Source organism: Bubalus kerabau, chromosome 1 (genome assembly GCF_029407905.1).
Source record: "Bubalus kerabau isolate K-KA32 ecotype Philippines breed swamp buffalo chromosome 1, PCC_UOA_SB_1v2, whole genome shotgun sequence".
Lineage (NCBI taxonomy): Eukaryota > Metazoa > Chordata > Mammalia > Artiodactyla > Bovidae > Bubalus > Bubalus kerabau.
This window is the reverse complement of record NC_073624.1, coordinates 14,867,816-14,889,911: the sequence shown is the minus strand read 5'-3', so window position 1 is coordinate 14,889,911 and position 22,096 is coordinate 14,867,816. Positions and strand designations below refer to the sequence as shown.

Here is a 22,096-nt window from a genome sequence, read left to right as displayed (position 1 = left end):
TATTTTGAATTACAGATCAGAAAGCATCACACTCTTTTCTCTGCTTAGGACTTTACCCATATTTTACCCAGACCTGGGCTAGAGGTTGGAGACCCGTATTTGTGGACTGGAATTTTTATTATTGTTGTTTAGTGTCTTAGTCATGTCCATCTCTTGCAACTGTAGCCCACCAGGCTCCTCTGCCCATGAGATTCTCCAGGCAAGAATACTGGAGTGGGTTGCCATTCTCTTCTCCAGGGCATCTTCCTGACCCAGGGATCAAACCCACATCTCCTGCATTTCAAGGGGACTCTTTACTGCTGAGCCACTGGGGAAGCCCAGGGAGTGGAGTTAAGAATGTGGATTAACACTATAGCGGTCCCCTAAAGTTTTACAGGGGCCTAGGCACCAGCATCTAGTGTGGCAGCTGGTCATCTGGGGACTGAGAAAATCCCCAGTGGCCTGCTTGCCCCTGGCCCTGCAGGCACCACTGCTGTGGGTCACGCATCTTGGGGACCCAGCGGTCCCCCTGAAAATGACAGCAGAGAATGATGGAGAGAGACTGTCCCCTACCACTCTTACATCCACTTGGGTGACCGTTCAATTCATCTTCCAGACAGGGACATGGGGGGAGTGAGACAACTGGAGTGTCAGAAATACCTGATAAAACATCATTGATCAACCACAAGTATACAGCGGGTATCCTGGCAGGTGTGATGTACAGTCATCCTATCCTCGCCAACATCTTTTGGCCCAGAGTGACAATTTCCCCAGTCTTCCACTTCTACCCTTCAGTCCATCTTCTCTCAGCTCCTATTCCGGCTCTTTCCTGGTCTCTTAAGTGAAGTGAAAATGTTAGTCGCTTAGCCGTGTCTGATTCTTTGTGACCCATGGACTGTTGCCCACCAGGCTCCTCTGTCCATGGAATTCTCCACTGGAGTGGGTAGCCTTTCCCTTCTCCAGGGGATCTTCCTGACCAGGGGTCAAACCCAGGTCTCCCGCATCGCAAGTAGATTCTTTACTTTCTGAGCCATTGTCTGAGCCAGTCCTCTGAATCCTCACCCACAGAGTGTCCCATCTTTCTACTGCCAGGAGTCCCAGTTCAAGTGAAATGTCATCACCCATTTGGACTATGAAGGCAAGGTGACCTTGGAGCAAAGCAGGGTGACCGCAACTGTCCAATGAAGTCCCGCAGCTCCCTGGCTGCCCCAGAAGTGTCTGTATCAAGGATTTCAGTGCCATCCCCCAGAGGGAGTGTATCTGATTGCACATCCAAACAGCCTGCCAAGGACTTCACCCAGCTCCCTCCCTACAGTAGCTGCCTCATCAGCACATCACATATGGAGATAATGATGCCAGCCTGTATGTCCAGCAGCTTGAGAGGCCTGAGACCTAATTCCATGGTCCAGGCAAGTCATCAAAGAGGGATCAGTTCAGTCCAAACAGCATTTCCTTGAGTGCCTGCTGTATTCCAGGGCCAATTCTAGGCACTGAGATGATTAGGAAGATGACGAACAAGCCAGTTCCTGCTCTGAGGGAAGAGTGTGAACTGGGGTGGACCAGAGGTTGAGAAGCAACTACCCCATGGGGGAAAGTGTGTTTATGATAAGAGCTCCAGAGAAGGGGACAGTGCCTTGGACTGGACGGGCTGAGGATGGCCCCTTGAGGAGCAGACATTGGAGGTGTACGTTGAAGGATGAGTAGGATTTCAATGGGTGAACGTAAGGCAAGCAGTCCAAGAGATAACTGATGGGAAGCCAGGCCAGTGGGGTCAGATGCCACCGTGACTCCGTCCAGAGTAGATATGAAGTGCAGGTGTCTTCAGTGGTAGACAAAGGAGAGTCTGGAAAGGAAGGTTTAGCATCACATCCCTGATAGCTCAGTTGGTAAAGAATCCGTCTGCAATGCAGGAGACCCTGGTCCGATTCCTGGGTTGGGAATATCTGCTGGAAAAGGGATACGCTACCCACTCCAGTATTCTTGGGCTTCCTTTGTGGCTCATCTGGTAAAGAACCTGCCTGCAATCCAGGAAGACCTGGGTTCGATCCCTGTGCTGGGAAGATCCCCTGGAGAAGGGAAAGGCTACCCACTCCAGTTTTCTGGCCTGGAGAATTCCATAGAGTGCATAGTCCCTGGGGTCACAAAGAGTCGGGCATGACTGAGCCACTTTCAGTTTTTTCATGGAGGACTTCAAAAGTCAGGCTGAAGGGACTGGATTTATTCTGTTTAGGAACTCAAGAGTGACTGGACCATATCATTTGTACTCTGGGGAGATTAATAGGGAAGCCATATGAGGCTGGGCTTCCCTGGTGGCTCAGAAGGTAAAGAATCTGCCCACAGTGTAGGAGACCTGGGTAGGGAAGATCCCTTGGAGAAGGGAATGGCAACCCACTTCAGTATTCTTGCCTGAAGAATTCCACAGACAGAAGAGCTTGGCAGGCTGCAGTCCACAGGGTGGCAAAGGATGGAGTAACTAATACTTTCACTTTTCATGTAGAATGGACCAGAGGCAGACAGTGAAAGCAACACAGACGGATCAAGAGGAGGTAACTATGCCATCCCAGACCATTTCAAATTGGTGTCGAGGGATTTCCCTGGAGGTCCAGTGGTTGAGACTCTGCACTTCCATTGTAGGAGGTGTGGGTTTGATCCCTGGTTGGCGAACTAGGAGCTTGCATGCTGTGAAGCATGGCCAAAAAATCTGGTGTCAAAATGATGTGGAGTTTATAGGTGACTTTACTACAACCAAAGAATAATAATAAATAATAATAATAGCATGTCACTAAGGAGAGAAGAATAGACGCATAAACACTGTCAGCTGTCCAACCTGGACATTCTTGTAACTGGATGCCTTGGCCACCTAAGCACAATTGGGACCACTCGTCTCCATTTCCCAGATGACAGCCTTTTAAAACCGCAAATTGTTGCAGCAATAGAAAGTTTAATCAGCTGGGGAGGAACAAACGCAAGTGTGCACGGGCATCTTTTCTGCGTGTGTTTCCTGTAACTGGCATGGGTCACCACGAGGACAGGCATCTTTTCTGTGTGTTTCCTGTGACTGGCATGGGTCACCACGAGGCACCCACCCAGGTTCGAGTCATCTCAGTTGTTTACAAAATAAGTCACTGGGCAGCTGTTCGCACTCTTTAGAGCAAACCTGCTGTCTAAATCCTCAGTCTTGGTATTGAAACGATTTGGAACTTTCTGATAAACATGACATTGCAATTGTGTCGCTTCACCAGCTCTCAGAAGTTCCCAAAGAGCAGGTTTTCCGATATAACACAATTTATAGCATCATCAAAACATGAGGCCTCAGACTCCCAAGAACAGCCCTCATATGCGGCAGAACACAGATCACTGAAAACTGCAGACTTAAGTGAAAGTGAAAGTCACTCAGTCGTGTCCGACTCTTTGTGACCCCATCCATACAGTCCATGGAATTCTCCAGAACACTGGAGCGGGTAGCCTTTCCCTTAAGAAATAAAGGCAAAGCTCATTTTTTCAATGTCAAACCCAAGGTTCAGCAAGATCACTATCAGGTCTCATTGTGGGATCACCTGGCTTTGATCTATTTCCAGCAAGACACGAAGCACCACGTGCTGTGAGCAGGCCACCTAACCTGAGAGACTCAAGGGACAGAGAGACGTGACACAGGAGGGCTACGGGAGTTGACAGAAGGCTCCCGGGGGCAGGAGGGTGGGCAGTGGGGAAGACGTAGATTAATACGCATTAAATGATGTTCTCCCGTAGAAAACAAACTTATGGTTACTTACTGGGGGAGAGATAAAGTGGGAGATTTGGATTGACATGCACACACTGCTGCTGCTGCTACTGCTGCTAAGTCGCTTCAGTCGTGTCCGACTCTGTGCGACCCCATAGATGGCAGCCCACCAGGCTCCCCCGTCCCTGGGATTCTCCAGGCAAGAGCACCGAAGTGGGTTGCCATTTCCTTCTCCAATGCATGAAAGTGAAAAGTGAAAGTGAAGTTGTTCAGTCGTGTCTGACTTTTAGCAACCCCATGGACTGCAGCCTACCAGGGTCCTCCATCCATGGGATTTTCCAGGCAAGAGTACTGGAGTGGGGTGCCATTGCCTTCTCCGATGTACTCACTACTACATATTAAATAGATAACTAATTAGGACCTGCTATATAACACAGGCTTAGTGTTACTTGCTTAGTTGTGTGCAACTCTTGGCAACCCCTGGTAGTCTGCCAGGCTCCTCTGTCCATGGGATTCTCCAGGCAAGAATACCAGAATGGATAGTCATTCCCTTCTCCAGGGGATATTCCCAACCCAGGGATCGAACCTGTGTCTCCCTCACTGCAGGCAGATTCTTTACCGTCTGAGCCAACAGAGAAGCCCATACCACAGGCAACTCTATTCAATACTCTGTAACATCCTATATAAGAATCTTAAAAAGAGCCTATACATATGTATATATGTATATGCATAATTGATTCACTTTGCTGTACAGCAGAAACTTATAGCACATTGCAAATCAACTATACTCCAATTTAAAAAAATGTTTTTAAATGATGCTCTCTCTCCTTCACTTTGCTTCTGAGATCACTTCTCCCAGGAGTCCTTGTCCAAATAACTCCCTTGGGCTTAGATCAACCCCTCCCCCAAAATCTTTAAGCACAACCACACTTCGCAGGGACATTTCAAGCTGGTTTTCTTTGGCTTTATTTTTAGCTTTGTTACCATTCTCACATTCTTGCACGTGTCTCCTCGTGCATAGGCGGGTGTCACCTGCCCACACCTGTCTCTGAGCATGCTGAGGACAAAATCGGTCTCCTTTCTGTCCCCACTGCAGCATCCAAGACTGGCCAGTTTGTGACAGCAGATGCCAATCCCTTAGAGGAGGCAGAGGTGACTCCCCTGGAGCACAGAAATCACACAGGCAGGAAGACACAGAGAACACGGGGGTGGGGGGTAGGGAGGGGGGCAGGGTCAGGGAGGGAGGAGGCCTTGAGCTGGCCTCCTGGGAGCTCAGCACTTCCCTCCAGCTCCTTCTGAGCCCCATCTCTCCGTTTCTCCCCAGGGAGGGGCTCACACACATGGAAGAAAGACCTGGTGCCCACCAGTGAGCTCCCAGAAGGAGCGGAGAGTGTGGGCAGACTGAACGGAGACCCTGCTGTCCTCCAGGGCCCTTTGGTCCTGAAAGATCCATGGAGGAGCCGCTCGTGGGGTCCAAACCAAGAGCCCCATCCAGTCGCGCGTGCAGCTCCATTCTGAACTTCCTGAACGCTCAGCACACAGAAGTTTAGCTTTCCCACTGGGGTTTCTTCTGGACCCTCTGCAGCCCTTCGTAGCTTTTTCCATTCCTGTTCCTGGTGGTAGAATAGTCAGGAGAAACTCTAGCCTCCAGGGCTTTTGGCTGTCCTGCCCCCACCTCCCACCCTTCAGTCCATGGCCAAGGATGACTCCTGCTGATTTTTTGGCAAAGGCTCCAAAACATCTGCTGGGTCTCCTGCCTGTTGGCTGAACAACCAAGGGGGTCATCATCTAAGGGCCTTTGCTTGCCCCCTAAAATGTTTTAAAACTCAGATTGGGACCCATTGCCAGCCTTCTAGCAGAAATCCGCGAGGCGTCTCCCTTGGGGATGTGGTCCTCTGTGTTTCTTCTGGGGCTGCCGCAGGGAAGGCAGAGGCAGGCTCCTGCTCCAAGCTGGTGAGTGGCCCCTGGGTGTCTGCAGGGGAAATCTTGGTGTCTCCATCCCCACCAGCGCCTGCCTCCACCCCGCTGCAGGATAACAGACGCAGAGCCCCCGCATCCCCGTCCCCCACTCTTCACCTCCTCTTATGTCTTCCTCCACCTCGAGCATTGTTCATCCTTCTCTAAAGCAGCATGTCACTCTCCCAATTACAACCCTGCCCAGCTCCTCCTTGGCTCTTGTGTGTTAGTTGCTCAGTCGTGTCTGACTCTTTGCTCTTCCTTCTATTTAAAAGTGACTCAGTGCTCAGTGGTGACCTAAATGGGAAAGAAATCTAAAAAAGGGGGGGAGGGTATATGTATACATATAGCTGACGCACTTTGCTGTACAACAGAAACTAACACAACATTGTAAAGCAGCTATGTGTGTGCTTGGTCGCTCAGTCAAGTCCGACTGTGTGAGACGCTATGGACTGGAGCCCACCAGGCTCCTCTGTCCATAAGATTCTCCAGGCAAGAATACTGGAGTGGGTTGCCATTTCCTCCTCCAGGGGGTCTTCCCAACCTAGGCATCAAATTCACATCTCCTGTGGCTTCCGCATTGGCAGGCAGATTCTTTACCACTGTACTACCTGGTAGGCCCAAAGCAACTGTACTCCAATAATTTTTTTTTTTAAAGGAGGAAATATCTTTATTCATTTGCTTACTCGCCCAGGAAACTTTATTCTTCTACCACCAGCCTAGGAAGCCAACCAGGGAGGCTCCCTTACCAGTTAGATTCAGCTCCTTGGCATGGCGGCTTCGTGTTAGTTGCTAAGTCGTGACCAACTCTTTGTGACCCCATGGACTGTAGCCCTCCAGGTTTCTTTGTCCATGGAATTCTCCAGGCAAGAAAACTGGAGTGGGTTGCCATTCCCGGCTCCAGGGGATCTTCCCCACCCAGGGACTGAACCCAGGTCTCCCACATTGCAGGCAGATTCTTTACCAGCTGAGCCACCAGGGAAGCCCATAGCGTGGTGCCTGCCCCTTAGTAAATAATGTTGTCAAATAAAGATTTAACAAATGAATGGAGAGATGAATTAGTGAGTGCTTTAAGGACATTAGATTATAAAGGTTTCTGTTTCCCTTCTGCTTGCTCATGGGCTCTAGGCCATGGCACTCCCACAACTCCATTGCTTACACGGGTTGACATTCACAGCAAATGCAGGTTGAGTGGAGTCAAATCAAATTGGAGGAGACAGATCAGGGTTTAGTGAGCATGGCTGGACACCCAGGAGGCTCCCCACACCTAGCCACCCAGGCAAAATAGATACAAATGAACTGACATGGCAGGAACCTGCCTCGGGAGATGGGATGGCCATGGGGAGATGGGGCAGGGGCGGCGGGGGTGGGGTAGGAGGGGAGAGGGGGGAAGTCAGCTTTAATGAGAACAGGGACACTTTCTAGAGGGAGCAGACAAATCCAGCCAAGGAGCTTGGGAGACGATTCCAGTCCCGGTGGACTTTATGGTGACCTTGGTTGAGTAAGGAGCCTCTTCCCTCTGGGCCTCAGTCTGCTCATCTGTAAAATGATTAGAACCCACCAGATGATCTGTAACATTGCTGCTGCTGCTAAGTCACTTCAGTCGTGTCCGACTCTGCGTGACCCCATAGACGGCCTCCTACCAGGCTCCTCTGTCCTCCTTCCTGCCAAAACATTGCCTGCTGCAAAGTCTGACATTAGAAGTCACCGGCCAATTAAAAGGGAAACTGGCAAGTGTCTTGCTTTGTCCGGAGGCCTGTGGCTGGAATTGATTCATATGTTTCCCTCCATGTACATTACATGAGTCCTCTCCCCCGCAAACTCAGGCCCGTCTCTACAATAGGAAGAGGCAGCTGAAGAGGGCCAAGGCAAGGACTGCCTCAAGGCTCCCAGGGTGATGTCACACCCAGGAAAACACTTAGGGCCAAAGGAGAAGGAGGCTATGCCCTGGCCCCTGGGCCCCTTCCACCAGGTGCAGGGGGAGAAGCCAATGCCCAGAGCCCCGGGAAGGATGTCCAGCTTGGCATTTTCTTCCTCCTCCCTAGAAATAAAGCAAGCTGTCCCACAGCCACTTAGAGAATCCTAATGTTCACAAGGAGATAGAAATGAGTTCCATCTTTATAACCAAATCTTCGATGGTCTGGGAAACCCCAGCCTGTGATCCCCTTCTTAAGCCAGGGCTGGCATTTGCAAGAAACGCAAGTTCAGTGAAGGAAAATCAAATCAGGGAGCCAGGTCCGGGCTTCACAGCCATGCCTGGATGCCCAGGAGGCGGCCGTGGTGTGACAGATAAATGGTTATGACAGGGAGGTACAGCTCTCGAGCTAAGACTGGTTCTAACATTTTTAGATGACTACATGTTCAATGATTATATAAGTATCTACAATAATAGCTTCAATTTTGCCTTTTGGACTACGAAGCCTATCTGGCTCTTTTCAGAGTTTTTGCCAATCCCTGCTTTAAATAATTGCTGAGTTCTTCTGCCATTGACAAAATCAGGACTCCTACTATGGTCCGCTCCTGGGGAGAGGCAAGTGTGTGCGCATGCTAAGTCATTTCAATCATGTCCCACTCTTTCCAATCCTACGGACTGTAGCCCGCCAGGTACCTCTGTTCGTGGGATGTCCCAGGCAAGAATACTGGAGAGGATTGCCATGCCCTCCTCCCCTGGGGAGAGGTACCAGCCTGCAACCCTGGACTCCATCCCCACATGACAATGATGTGGACAAGGTGGCCATTCTCCAGCTCACTCCTCCCACCCACTCCCCCCAATCCCAATGTCCTTCTCTCTATCCAGCTACCCTTCAAAGTTTCCAGAGGCCTGTCTCTCTCTATTCCTCTTTGCCCTCCCACTCCTGACCCATCCCACTTCATTTTGGAATCAGTACAAGGCACTTGATCACCCCCTGTCCTGCATGACTTGATCTGTTGTATGCTGATTGCCTCGCCAATGGGACTGGAAGCAGATGAAGGCAAGGACAGCATCTTAATACGCATCCCAGGATGCCCAGCATGCAGAGCAGCTGTAGAGCAGATGTGCGCTGCTGAGGTCAGGCCCAAAGGAGAGCACGCCAGGGTCACACTCAGTGTGCATGGGCTGCCATCTCTGGAGGGGGCCCTTCACACCCAGAGAGACACTTTGCTGTGGCTCCTCCCCACCAGGAAGTGCTCCCATCACTAACAAGAGAATAAGTCACAGCCTACCCCACAAGAAGATTTCTCAAGGGCTGGTCTTCTGTTTCATTTTCCCTCCAGGGAGTACCCCAGGCAGGGAAGGTCAGGGAGCTGGGGCTTTAAAGCATAAGACTTTTTCTTTCTGAACCTGTCCTTGATCAGGGTTCACCCAGCATAAGGGCAGGAGAAGAAAAAGTAGGTGGTAAAAAAAACCAGGGCCACATGCTCTGCAGGACAGCAGCTGTCCTTAGATAAAGGCACCACACCGGTCCATCCCTGCTGGGCAGGTGTGTGCTAAGTCGCGGCAGTCACGTTCGACTTTTTGCAACCCTACAGACTGTAGCCCGCCAGGCAACTCTGTCCATGGGATGCTTCAGGCAAGAATACTTGAGTGGGTTGCCATGCCCTCCTCCAGGGGATCTTCCCTACTCAGGGATTGAACTCGAGTCGCCTGCTCTGGCAGGTGAGTTCTTTACCAGTAGCGCCAATCTGGGAAGCCTGGAGGCTGCCAAGGCTGGTAGATTCTAAACCCAGGGATGGTTTCCTGCTGTGCGAGCCAAGAAGCAACATCTGAATAAAGGTTTGGCCGGGACTATTAGATCTAATCTCCTCCGGAAGGAAAATCAAGGGGGGGGGGGGGGAGAGAGGACAGGAAGGGCCTCCTTGCCTCAGGTGACCTGGGTAAGACTTGACATTCACACTCCTTTCCTGCCAATCACGTGAACAGAGAAACTACCATGATGGTGGGAGTGAAACTGGGGTACCCATTTCCAGAACCATAGCAACGGGTGCACTGAGAAGACAGATTGAAATACCTCCACTGCCCTTGGGAGCCCTCCCAGTGCCCCAGGATGGGTACCACTAGCCTCGGGGATGCAACAGGGGACTAAGGTCCCTCTGGAACTACCTGCATCCCCTTCGTAAACCTGTGGACAGCGCCCCTCATCCCACACAAAATAGAGACACAACGCTCTCATTCCCGCCCCCTCCATCCCCGAGGTTTTGTATAAGCTTGTACCTTTTACCGGACAATCTAAAGAGCCGTTCAGTCTCTTTGGACCAACACCTGACAGGTACCTGGACTCATCTGAGGCCTGGGTAGCCACAGTTCTCTCTTTGTGGCTCAAGCCTAAAGGAAACGGCCTTCAGGGCAAGGGCGGTGCCTTCTCTTTTATCTTCAAGGGAGAGTGGAACCGAAGGGGTGACCCCATCCCAGCCAGGAGGGGTGCATTAAACCACATCAGTTGGGAAGCCACAGAGGGCTTGGAGGTGAGATGGTGTGGAGGAGATCTTGAGCAAGAGGACCCGCTTTTAGGAGGATTGTAAATTACAAATAAACAGCAAGTCCCCGCTCGCCCTCCTTGATTTCTGCATGTAATGTGAAACAACAGAGCCCCGGGCACAGTCCTTCTGCTTCCTTCTCTGATGTGATGTTCACAGTTCCTGGCTGGAAATGACTCCAGGCGGTCACAGACAGGCTTTTACTCCTGCATGGGCATCTCGTTTAAATCCACAAACCTTAGACATCAGTCTCCTAGATCCTCCTCCTCCCCTCCGTCTCCCAAACTTGAATGTACCCTGCAACTAGCCATCAGGCTCGCTGTGGTCATGGGGGCTATGTGGTTGTGGACCACCAGCCCACCCTGGTGAGGATGCCAAACCACCAGTCTTTGGATTGTTCAGCAGAAAAAAAAAAACAACAAAAAAAAAACAACAACAACAGCAGGAATCAGGAACCCCTGGTGGATAACTAAGCCCAGAGAGACGTTGCAGCCAGCGTTACACCTGCTGTGATGTTTTGTCAGCATCATCCGATGACAAGGGACAAAGGGATTTGTTGTGAATTTAAAGATTACTCAGGGCAAGGTTACAATCTGTAGAAATCAGCCCTTAATGGGGACAAACAAATCCTTCCAGCCTCTCTCTGCCTCCATCTGCTACAAAGGCAATTCATCCTTCTCTGCTTCACCATGGTTTGGTAGGGTGGGAATATAATAATAAGGTGCTGCCTCCTCCCTCTGTGATTTTCCCATCAGGGCTACACTTTTTCAGAGAGGTCTCCTGTCCGGGAGAACCAGGCTTGTTTCTCAGAGTTGAGAATCATGTTAAGTAGGGCTTAAAACCTGCAGACAAAGGCTGGGAAACCCAGCCCCAGGAGACAGCAGCGGGGCTACAGGCAGGAGGGAGGAGGGGAGGGTCTGGTCATCGTTTGCCTTTTAACTCCATCCACACACCACGCTGACAGCTGGGTCTAATGCCATCTGGGAGTGTGTGTGTTCTAACCACCTGAGACAAACAGAATCCACCCCTTTGTTTTCAAGGCACAGAGGGGGCCCAGCAAAGAGATGTCAGTGATCAAACCATGAACTTTGCAAGCCCTCCTCCACCCCATTCAAGTCTGCTCTGACTCCAGAACCATAAACAGTGAGGGACAGACTATTTTTTAATTTCCAAAGATACATCAGCTGTAGAAAAACTAACACTTGCCTTAATCGAGTAACATTTTATTTCCTGGGATAAAAACTCAAAAGGATGAATTATCAGAAGTCTTTCTCCTACATCATTAGAATGCTTTTTGAAGAAAGTTACAAGAATTGTTTAAGGCGCACAGAAAAAAGTTAGACTTGCCTTTCTTCCAGAGCATTGCCTGCCGTAGACACGAAGCACCAACACTACATCTCAGAAAAGAGAGAGGCTTACTGACACAGGAACTAGAACGGCCGGACCAGGGTCTCCAGCTGTAATGTAAGTATCGCAGGAGAACATCACAAAACCCATCTCTTCCATAAATACAACATATGTCTTGAAAATATATCCAAAATATCTTCATCTGAACTGCGGTACAAAAATCCACTCTCCAGCCATAAAAATAATATTTCCCCTTATACACAAATATAATCATCTGTAAAGCAAATCTAGAACACAGGGATGTGAGGAGGGGTTTTACAAAATCCCTGGAGATCTGGGCTATTTAAAGTCATTTTTGTTTGGGTTGTCCCTCTGCTGGGTGTAGGAAACTGGCTACAAAGACGTCCATCTCACAGCGCTCACCATTTCAACAGCTCCTGCGTCATGGAATGTGGTAGTTTTTAAAAATAGGCGACCCTTGGGGTCATGGAAAGAAGAGGAAAAATGAGGGGATCAAGGTGGAGGGGGAGGCAGGAGGGGAGCGGTGAGAGAAGAGGGACAGACCCAGGTACAAGGGTGGGCTTGAAATACTCTGTGGTGTCAAGTAGATCCCCAGGGTCAGAAGGCCTCTGCTGTCCCCAGCCCGTGGCCAGATGTCCGCCTGGGACCCCCTTACAAATCCGTCTCCCGGCTGGTGTCCAGGCAGAGGGCATACAGCGATCTCCGCAAATCCACATTGCTCTTGGCCTTGAAGTTACACTTCTCCAGGGAGCAACTGCCCCTTCGAGAGCCATCCGCGTTTTCCAAGGACCCTGCCACCTTGCAGAGGGGCCCCTTGCTCCAGCTGGCCTTTCGCTGGCCCCCGCCCACCGGTCCAGTCCCCTGGCTCTGACTGCCCTGTTCTTCCTTAACGGCTGCCTGCTCCTCGTGGTCTGTCTCCCGGTGATAGAAGTAGTTGAAGTTGGAGACAATGACCGGCACGGGCAGGGCGATGGTAAGGACCCCGGCGATGGCACACAGGGAGCCCACGATCTTGCCCCCCACGGTGACGGGCCTCATGTCCCCATAGCCCACTGTAGTCATGGTGACCACCGCCCACCAGAAGGCATCTGGGATGCTGGAGAAATGGGTCTCCTGGTTGTCAGCCTCTGCGAAGTAGACGGCGCTGGAGAAGAGGATGACCCCGATGAAGAGGAAGAAGATGAGCAGGCCCAGCTCCCGCATGGAGGCCTGCAGTGTCTTGCCCAGGATCTGTAGCCCCTTGGAGTGGCGGGACAGCTTGAAGATGCGGAACACGCGGACCAGGCGGATCACTCTGAGGATAGCCAGGGACATGGCCTGCTGCCCGTTCTGGCCACCCCCGCCCCCCGGCTGCTGCTGCTCCACCAGCTCGGTGCCCAGGGTGATGAAGTAGGGGAAGATGGCCACCACGTCGATGATGTTCATGATATTCCGAGAGAACTCGGCCTTGCTGGGGCAGGCGAAGAAGCGCACCAGCAGCTCGAAGGTGAACCAGATGACACACGTGGTCTCCACGATGAAGAAGGGGTCAGCGAGGGTCCTGGGCAGGAGAGGCGCCACCGTGGGGCCAGAAGGGGGCGCTGCGGCCCCGCTGCCATTGGGCCCCCTGTGGGGTCCCGGGGGCTGGTGGGGGACCGGGGGATGGCGCAGCAGCTCGCGTTCATCCCGGAACTCGGGCAGCGTCTCCAAGCAGAAGGTGATGATGGAGATGAGGATGACTAGGACCGAGACGATGGCAATGGCCCGTGCAGAGCCCGAGCTCTCCGGGTACTCGAAAATCAGCCACACCTGGCGCTGGAACTCGTTGCGGGGCAGGGGCTTCTCCTCCTCCTTGATAAAGCCCTCGTCCTCACGGAAGCGCTCCATGGCCTCCTCCCCCAGCTGGTAGAAGCGGATCTCGTCTGCGAACACGTCCAGGGAGACGTTGACTGGCCTGCGAAGCCGGCCCCCCGACTGGTAGTAGTAGAGGATGCCGTCGAAGCTGGGCCGATTGCGGTCGAAGAAGTACTCGTTCCTCAACGGGTCGAAGTAGCGCAGGCGCTTGGCCGGGTCCCCCAGGAGCGTGTTGGGGAACTGCGCCAGGGTGCCCAGCTGCGTCTCGAAGCGCAGCCCCGAGATGTTGATGAGGACGCGCTGGTGATGGAGGGACCCCGGGCCCAGCACCTGGTCCCCCGCCACGCCCAGGGCGGGGTCGCCTTCTCCCTCCTCTTCCTCCGGAGGCCGCGGGCTAGCCTGGGGAAGCTCCGGGCGCAGTGGTGGCGCCGGCCGGCCTCCCGTGTCCGCGCCCCTCTCCCCGCCGCTGCGCCTCCTGGGCGCCGGCTGCTTGGGTCCATCGCTGAGCGCGGTCGTCGCGGAACAGCGGAGCTGACCCGCCGTGGTCCGGGCCTCTTCTTCTCCCCTGACGGTCATGGCACCGCCGTTCTCCAGGGGCACCAGGGCGATCTCCATGGCCCGGGGGCGGGGGGCATGCTGCGCCCCTGCGGACCGGTTCCCGCGCCCCCCTCACCCCGCAGGGCGCCCCGCGCTGGACTCCTCTCCCGCCGGCAGCCGGCCCCGCTGTGGGCCGGCCCTGCTGTGGCTGGCGCGGTCCCCTCGCTAGGTCCTGACGTCAAGAAGCCGCTGCCCTGCGCTCTGCCTTGCTCGGCTCTGGCAGTCCGTTACCAAGCAGCCAAAAGCCGCCTTCCAGCCGAGGCAACCTCCAGCCGCAGGCCCGGCCTCCACCCCTTGTGGCTCCCCGCCTCTACCCACCCCGCCCCCCGCCCTCCCCTTCTCCTCCCGCCTCCCCTCGGGGCACTGAGGCCGCGAGTGTCTCCCCGAGGGCGAGCGCAGCTGGGGCCCCCGGGCGAGGGCGGGAGGAACTGAGCTGGGCGCAGCCTGGGAGGGGAGGGGAGGGGAGAGGATGGAGGAACAGGTTGTACCGAGAGCGCTGCAACCAACTCCCAGGGCGGCCAGATGAGAATAGTTCTGGATTTCAGTTCACCTGGGAACCCGGTGATTGCCGGGTGGGCTCTCGGGAAATGAATTCTCCTGTGTTGGAGAGATGCGACTTCAGGATGAGCCGGGGTTCGAGAGAAGGCGGTCCTTTGAAGAAATAACGGTTCTCTCTTCTTTGGGAAAAATTACAAACAGGAGGATGAGAGGCGGAGCTATGGGCCTTGAGAGGAAAAAAAATATATATATATATATATGCTTCCCCGGTGACTCAGAAGGTAAAGAATCTGCCTGCAATGTGGGAGACCTCTGTTCGATCCCTGGGTCAGGAAGATCCCCTGGAGAAGGGAACGGCTACCCACTCCAGTATTCTAGATATATATGTATCTTCAGATGAGTGGAGAAGCCTGTCTCTTCCCATCTCCCTACTTATATTTGCACCAGAAGGTAACTGACGGAGAATTCACCATACAGCACCTCCCTGCCCTTGCCCTTGGGAAAGCCCTGATTCCCAGGACAGACAGGGGTGGTCAGCCAAGCACGCGGAGCCTGGCAGCTCCCCAGGCAGGCAGCTGAGACTGGAGATTGGCTGCCGGGCTTCCTATTCCTACACACACAACCACCGCTCTCTCCACCAATCTCATTTGTAGGAACCAGGAACAGGGAAGGGGAGGAGGGAGAAAGACCCAGGAGAGAGCGGTTCCTGCTGGTGGAAGCTAGGAGCTGGAGGTTGCAAGGAGGCTTGTGTAGGGAGATGGGGTGGGGTGCTCCAGGGGAGGGAGCCTTGGAGCCCCCGGGTGGAGAATTCTCAGGAGTAGAATAAAAACCAATACTCACTTTGCTCTTCTGCTGTAGCAGGCCCATTATCAGCACTTCACAAATATTGGCTGGTCTAGTCTCTCAGCAACCCATTTTCTCAGTAATATTATTATCCCCACTTTTATAGGTGAGGAAAATGAGACAGAGAAGTTGATTAACTTGCCTGAGGTCACACAGTAGAAAGTGGCGAAGCTGGGATTTAAACCCAGTCTTGCCTGGAAAATCCCATGGACGGAGGAGCCTGGTAGGCTGCAGTCCATGGGGTCTCTAAGAGTTGGGCACGACTGAGAGACTTCACTTTCACTTTTCACTTTCATGCATTGGAGAAGGAAATGGCAACCCACTCTAGTATTCTTGCCTGGAGAATCCCAGGGACAGATGAGCGTAGTGGGCTGCACATCTGCCCGATGTATGTGGGTCGCACAGAGTCGGACAAGACTGAAGTGACTTAGCAGCAGCAAGCAGAGTTTAGGCCCCTATTCCCCCACTCCACTCCTCTATAGAAATGTGCGACCCCTTTCCAGAATACAAGGATATGGGTGCTCTCTCCCCCTCACCATCTGACTTAATGGCTTTAGTCCCTTCTGCAGGAGGCTGGAAGATGGCTAAGACGACCCCCTAAGTGCTTCTGGGTTAGGGAATCAGGCATTCTGCTCCACCCCAGCCCTGGGTGTTAGCATCTGTAGCCAAGAGAGAAATAGCCTTCAAGGCATGTTTTCAAGCCATTCCAGGCACAGCCTCCAGATATTTTTAATTTACCCTAAAATCTCCGTGTTTTTGAATGTCTGTTTGATTGTCTATTTCCGTTTCTGTAGGTTGTTGGGGCTTTTGTATGTAATGTTATAGTCTCTTGTTCGTGTAAGCATTGCACACAAAGGATTTTTTGAAAGCTTGATGCTGGGTGCATGAGTGTGGGTTGGAATAGCAGAGTGTAAACTCACAAGCTTGTGTCAGGGTCAGAGGAGTGTGTGTCCATGTGGTTTTGTTAAGTGAACTCGAGGGTGAATATCCATTTGACATAGACAAACGTTTTCATTGTGTGCAACTCTGCATGTGTGGTGGGCTGTCCTTGAAGATGTGCACAAGTGAGAAAGGGGCATGAAAGTGAAAATGAGCGTGTAAAGGCATCATTGGTTATCATCAGGACCTTGCACGCCCCTCCCCAGACCTGTGCTGTTTCTGCTCCGTCTGTTTGGGTTTGTTTGTTTTTTCTTCTCTGACTCTGACGTTGCCAGTTGAGATCAGGTCTGCCCTGGGAAGCCTGGAACTAACTGCAGAACTGGTAGGAGACTGGCTCAGAGACCTTTGGGTCCTCTCTTGTTCACTGACCCACACATCTTATAAATAGAGAGATGCCATGTTGGTTCACACGGGCTGTCCCCAAGCTCCCTAAGGGGAAGGGTTCCCTGGACCTTGTCTTCCAGGGGCCTCAGGGAGACTGTGTCCTGAAGAATAAGAGCACCACATAAATGGTCCTAGAAGGGCACGTAAGTCAGGCCTTTAATGTGGCACTTTCTTAAATCTGCTTTCCAGACATTTCCTAGCCTTCATAGGTTTCTTGTAAAATTACCTTCAGATGTCACAGTGTCTGCCATGGGGAATACAGCAGGATTGTCCTTAGAGAAAGAACTTGCTTTTTAGCTTCAAAGGACGCAGTTGGCTGACAGCCCGCAGCTGCTGTCACCTTCTGACTCTGCCTGGTTTCCAACCTCCCGAGGAGCCCCCTGGCAATGACAGAGCACTGCAGGGTTACAGGGACCTGGCTGGTTCGGTTTCTGCTCAGTGCAGAACTCTGCAAACCTGAGAGTCTTTGCTCTTTGTTCTAGAGCTCCCCTGCTGAGTCTGCCAAGACTTTGTAAGAAAAACATTGCCACCTGAGAGACTTCCCTGGTGGTCCAGTGGCTAACACTCTGCACTCCCAATGCAGGGGGTCTCGGGCTAGAGCCCACAAGCTACAACTAAAGATCCTGCGTGTCACAACTAAGACTTGGTGCAGCTAAACAAATAAATAAAATCAATAATAAGTAATAAATAAAAAAACAAATCCCATCTGAGACTCCCCCATCCAACCTTTCCTCCTCCCCTTTCCTTTCCCGGGTGTCAGAAGAGCATCTTGGTCTGAAGATGTCCCCTTCCAAGTTCTGCAAGTTCTCTTATCTTTCTTTCATTGCCTCTCAATCAACCTTCAGCTGATGCTGAAGCTGAAGCTCCAGGACTTTGGCCATCTGATGTGAGGAGCTGACTCATTGGAAAAGACCTGATCCCGGGAAAGATTGAGGGCAGGAGGAGAAGGGGGCAACAGAGGATGAGATGGTTAGACAGCTTCACTGACTCAATAGACAGGAGTTTGAGCAAACTCTGGGAGATGGTGAAGGACAGGGAAGCCTGACATGGTGCAGTCTGTCTACTGGGTCGCAGAGTCAAATATGACTTAGTGACTAACACATATGCACACATCACTGCAGGGGACGCAGTTTCAGTCCTTGGTCAGGGAACTAAGATTCTGCATGCCTCAAAGAAAAACAAACTAAATAAGTAAATAATGCAAGATTGAGCCCCCGCCCCACAGGCAGGCTTAGACTCAAACAAGCGCCCCTGTGGTACTGCTGCTCCTGTCCTCAAGTCACAGTTTGAGCAGCATCTCCTCTCAGACAAACCCCAAGGGGTAGCTTTGAATGAATGACTTGCAACACCTACGTTATTATCTCCCAGAATGAGACCTCCAGAAGTAAACAAAGGAGGGATCGTCTCTCAATGCACAGGACAGCTCCCAGCAGACCACAGCAGGACTCTTAAACTGTGCAGAACTGGGCTGGAAGAGAGAGAAAAGGGAGAAGATAGAAAGGAGAAGGAATCTTAAATGCCATGTTTATTAATCCCTTCAAAAATATTCAATGAGTACCTACTATGTACAAGATGTTGTTCCAGGGTCTGGGAGTATATTGATGACCAGGACAGACATCTTTCCTCTGAGCAAGGCCAGAGTCTCTGAGCATCTAATTTTACGTTGGTTGTTTAACACAATTGTGAGGAGTAAGGCCAGGCTGTAGGGGGCTGTGAGAATAGTGGGGAGTCTGACGCCTGCCCTAGGACCCAGGGAAGCTTTCTGAGGTGATGATGAGTAAGGGATACTGTTCCAGGTGGAGGGAAACGTATGTTCCAAGGTCCTGGGGTGGAAGGGTCAGGGTTGGTTAGAAGAACTGAAAGAGGGCTTCTCTGGTGGCTCAGTGGTACAGAATCTGCCTGCCAATACAGGAAACTTAGTTTCGATCCCTGATCTGGGAAGATCCCACATGCCATGGAGCAACCAAGCCCATGCAGCACAAAACTATTGGCCCTGTGCTCTGGAGCCTGGGAGCTACAACTGCTGAAGCCTGAGCATTCTAGAGCCCGTGCTCCACAACAAGAGAAGCCACCACAATGAGGAGCCCATGCACCTCAACTAGTGAAGACCCAGGACAGTCAAAATAAATAAAATTATTTTCTTTTTTAAAATAGAAGATGAAGAACTGAAAGAAAGTGAACGTAGCTGACACAGGGCTGGGGGGATGTCTGTGAGACTGGGCTGGAGAAGAGGAGGAAGGCAGATCATGAAGAGCTGGCGAGGTCACGATCCCCCAGCCGTATTACACACGAATACTCCTTTCCTGAACACCCAGGCACTTTGTGTGTGTGTCTGTAAAGCATATGTGCCAAGAGGCTTCCATTTTATTTCTCCATTACTTCTTTTAGCTTCTTCTCCCCCTCTACTCTGATTAGAATACATATCTCTATGTGTGTGTCTGTATTTATTTTTATATGTATGTATCTATCTATCCCATATATAAATATATGTACCACACTATTTATCTTTCTATAGATAGAGATCATAGGTAGGAAGATATTAATAGATAGATAGGCTTCCCTGGTGGCTCAGACGGTAAAGAGTCTGCCTGCAATGCAGGAGACCTGGGTTCGATCCCTGGGTGGGGACGATCCCCTAGAGAAAGGAATGGCAACCCACTCCAGTATTCTTGTCTGGAGAATTCCATGGACAGAGGAGCCTGGCAGGCTATATGGTCCATGGAGTTGCAAAGAGTAGGACACCACTGAGTGACTAACACTTTCACTTTCAGATAATAGAGATAGAGATAGCTTGGAATCAAGGACCAAACTCATCTCTGATTTGCCTTCCAACAGCAAATGTGGTCCCTTGGCCGTATTGTGAATATCAACTGGTAAGTGTTGAATGTAATCAAACCGACAGAAAGGAATTCAACTCTGGAGTAGTGAGGAAGGGGAAACTGTGGGCTAGGAATTGAAAGAGGATTTCTGAGATAAGCCAGACACTCCAAGTGGTTGTGGAGATGGAATCTAAGCAGACAGTGGATGGTCAAATATGGGAAGTCCTGAATTAAATCTGCTTTGGCCCTTCATTCAGGTTCTTGATTTCTGCATTATCTTTTACTACACAAACGGCCTCCACTTTGTGGGTTAAAACAAGTTTGTGGCTAGAAGCAATTTAACATTTTGGACTGGGTGCTTTCATTCCTAAATTAGGAGCATGTTTGAGACCTAAAGGTAGTGCAGCTCTGTTTATTATATAAGAAAATGGACCAAAACAACATGGAAATCTCCTGGATTTCTATCCAGGTCAAGGGAAAAAGATTCCCCCATTAGACAAAATTTAAAGGGGCAGGAGGGGGCAAAAATAAAATTCTGTCCTAATTAAGTCAGGAGTCTTTCCTATCAAATATAGATTTTTGCCCCTCTACCTTGGAGGAGGGCTTCCCCAGTGGCTCAGTGGTAAAGAATCTGCCTGCAATGCAGGAGCTACAGGAGACACAGGTTTGATCCCTGGGTTAGGAAGAGCCCCTGGAGAAGGGCATGGCAACCCACTCCAGTATTCGTGGCTGGAGAATCCCATGGACAGAGAAGCCTGGTGGGCTACAGTCCATGGGGTTGCAAAGAGCTGGACATGACTGAAGAGACTTAGCAACCAAAACAACAACAACCTTGGATGAGTTTATAGGCATGAAAACCCTATCAGAAATGTGATGAGAGTTTCCAGTGAAAGGACTGGACAGATACACCCTACAAGCCAGCCAGAGTGCTCCCCATCGGCCAGAGCTCAGCTCAGACTCTGCCCCTTCCTGCCAAGGGGAAGAGAGCTCTGCTATGGGGACCCCATCTCTAAAGCAACCCTAGGCACTCTGGCAGGGCTTCTCCAGCACATCCCTGGGCACTGTGGAGAGATCTCCGATTTCTTTTTTAATTTAATTTATTATTTTTGGCTGTGCTGGGTCTTCATTGCTGCACGGGCTTTTCTCTAGTTGTGGCCAGCAGGGGCTACCCTTCATGGAGGCGGACTTCTCCTAGCTGTGGCTTCTCTTGTTGGGAGTATAGGCTCTAGGGGACAAGGGCTTCATTAGTTAAGGCCCCCAGGCTCTAGAGCAGAGGCTCAACGGATGTGGCACACCGACTTAGTTGCTCTGCGGCATGTGGAATCTTCCCGGACCAGGGATCGAACTCATGTTTCCTGCGTTGGCAGGCAGATTCTTTACCACTGAGCCACCAGGGAAACCCCTGCCCAAGACTCATTAATCAGCATCTTTCTAAGGAAACACCAAGGCGTCCAGAGTCTGGGGAGAGGGCTCGGGACTTCTTAGACTGGACCAGGGAGAGTCAAACAGAAGGAAACATGGTTGAAATAAACCAAAGTAACTTCTTAAAAAGTTAGGAGGAAAAGGCCATTAGTAAGTCTTGGATAGACTGAGTCTTACTACTGAATGTTACAAAGTATTAATGTATGATCCTGTGGCCCTTGCTATTAAATAATAGACCTCAGGATATGTAAGCATGCAATAATGAATAATAGAGTATTAATCAGTAAAGCCCTCTCTCACCTAATCCTCTCTCCCAGATGCGTCCAGCTCGCAGATCTGGGGTGAAAAACATCTTAATGAGAGGAGCAGCTGTTCTCCCCCTCCCCCCACTCCACCCACTCCTTTCTCACTTGCCACTCAATCCGACACCTTGGGGAGGAAATTCTGGAAATGGCCTTTCTTTCCTGTTTGATAGAGCGGCCAAGGCAGAGTCAGGCAAAACACGTGTGCAAAACAAGTAAGTTTGTGTTTGTGGGGTGTTCGGAGTGGGGGAGGATGTCTTTGCTGCTTTAAGAGATGAAAGCAGGAGGCCAGGCTGAGGGTTAGAGGAAAGGAGAGATTACACTGAAATTGACCTTGATCCTGAGAGAAACCACAGAGTCTGTTACAGTGGTTTCCTGTTCAGAGGGATTAAAAGGAGAGACAGTCACAAATCAAGGTTCTCATCTGGAGAGTGGCTTTTTCTCTTCCTCCCTCCCTCCTGCTCTAATATAATCCAGGAATAAATTCATTAATGGGTCCTGGGCTTTTCAGAGGCCAAAGAGAGAAAGGAAAGTGACCCAGATGGACAGGGTTTCGAGGTTCAAAGGAGGACTAGCCCTGGTGAGTGAGGGTGTCTGCTCCCTCTGGCTAGAGGGTTAGGGATGCATTAGTAAAAGTTGCTCAGTAGTGTCCAACTCTTTGCGATCCATGGACTATACAGTCTATGGAATTCTCCAGGCCAGAATACTGGAGTGGGTAGCCTTTCCCTTCCTCAGGGGATCTTCCCAACCCAGGGATCGAACCCAGGTCTCCCGCATTGGAGGCGGATTCTTTACCAGCTGAACCTCAAGGGAAGCCAGGGATGCACTGGGACTCTTTATCTCAGTTTCTCTTTTTCTAATGTCCATCTTTCCTTCCTCAACCCATCTCATTGTGGTATTCACTGACATAACATGAAAGCCTTCTAACTTTGAAATCATGAACTGGGAGCTTCATAGATTTTTAGGGTTAGAGCCATTTG

At 51.2% G+C, this 22,096-nt stretch overlaps 1 protein-coding gene across 1 annotated transcript; it reads right to left on the bottom strand.

Moving 5' to 3' along the window:
- Window positions 1–11,318: 11,318 nt before the first annotated feature.
- Window positions 11,319–14,195, bottom strand: KCNA5 (potassium voltage-gated channel subfamily A member 5). The gene has a single exon (XM_055568845.1). It carries the CDS (start codon window positions 13,925–13,927, stop codon window positions 12,131–12,133), a length of 1,797 nt encoding a protein of 598 aa, XP_055424820.1. The 5' UTR covers window positions 13,928–14,195; the 3' UTR covers window positions 11,319–12,130.
- Between the last annotated feature and the right edge of the window lie 7,901 nt (window positions 14,196–22,096).

What these genes read in the sequence shown, in the direction of transcription:
- KCNA5 (XM_055568845.1), bottom strand. Translation starts at nt 13,927, where the DNA reads ATGGAGATCGCCCTGGTGCCCCTGGAGAACGGCGGTGCCATGACCGTC.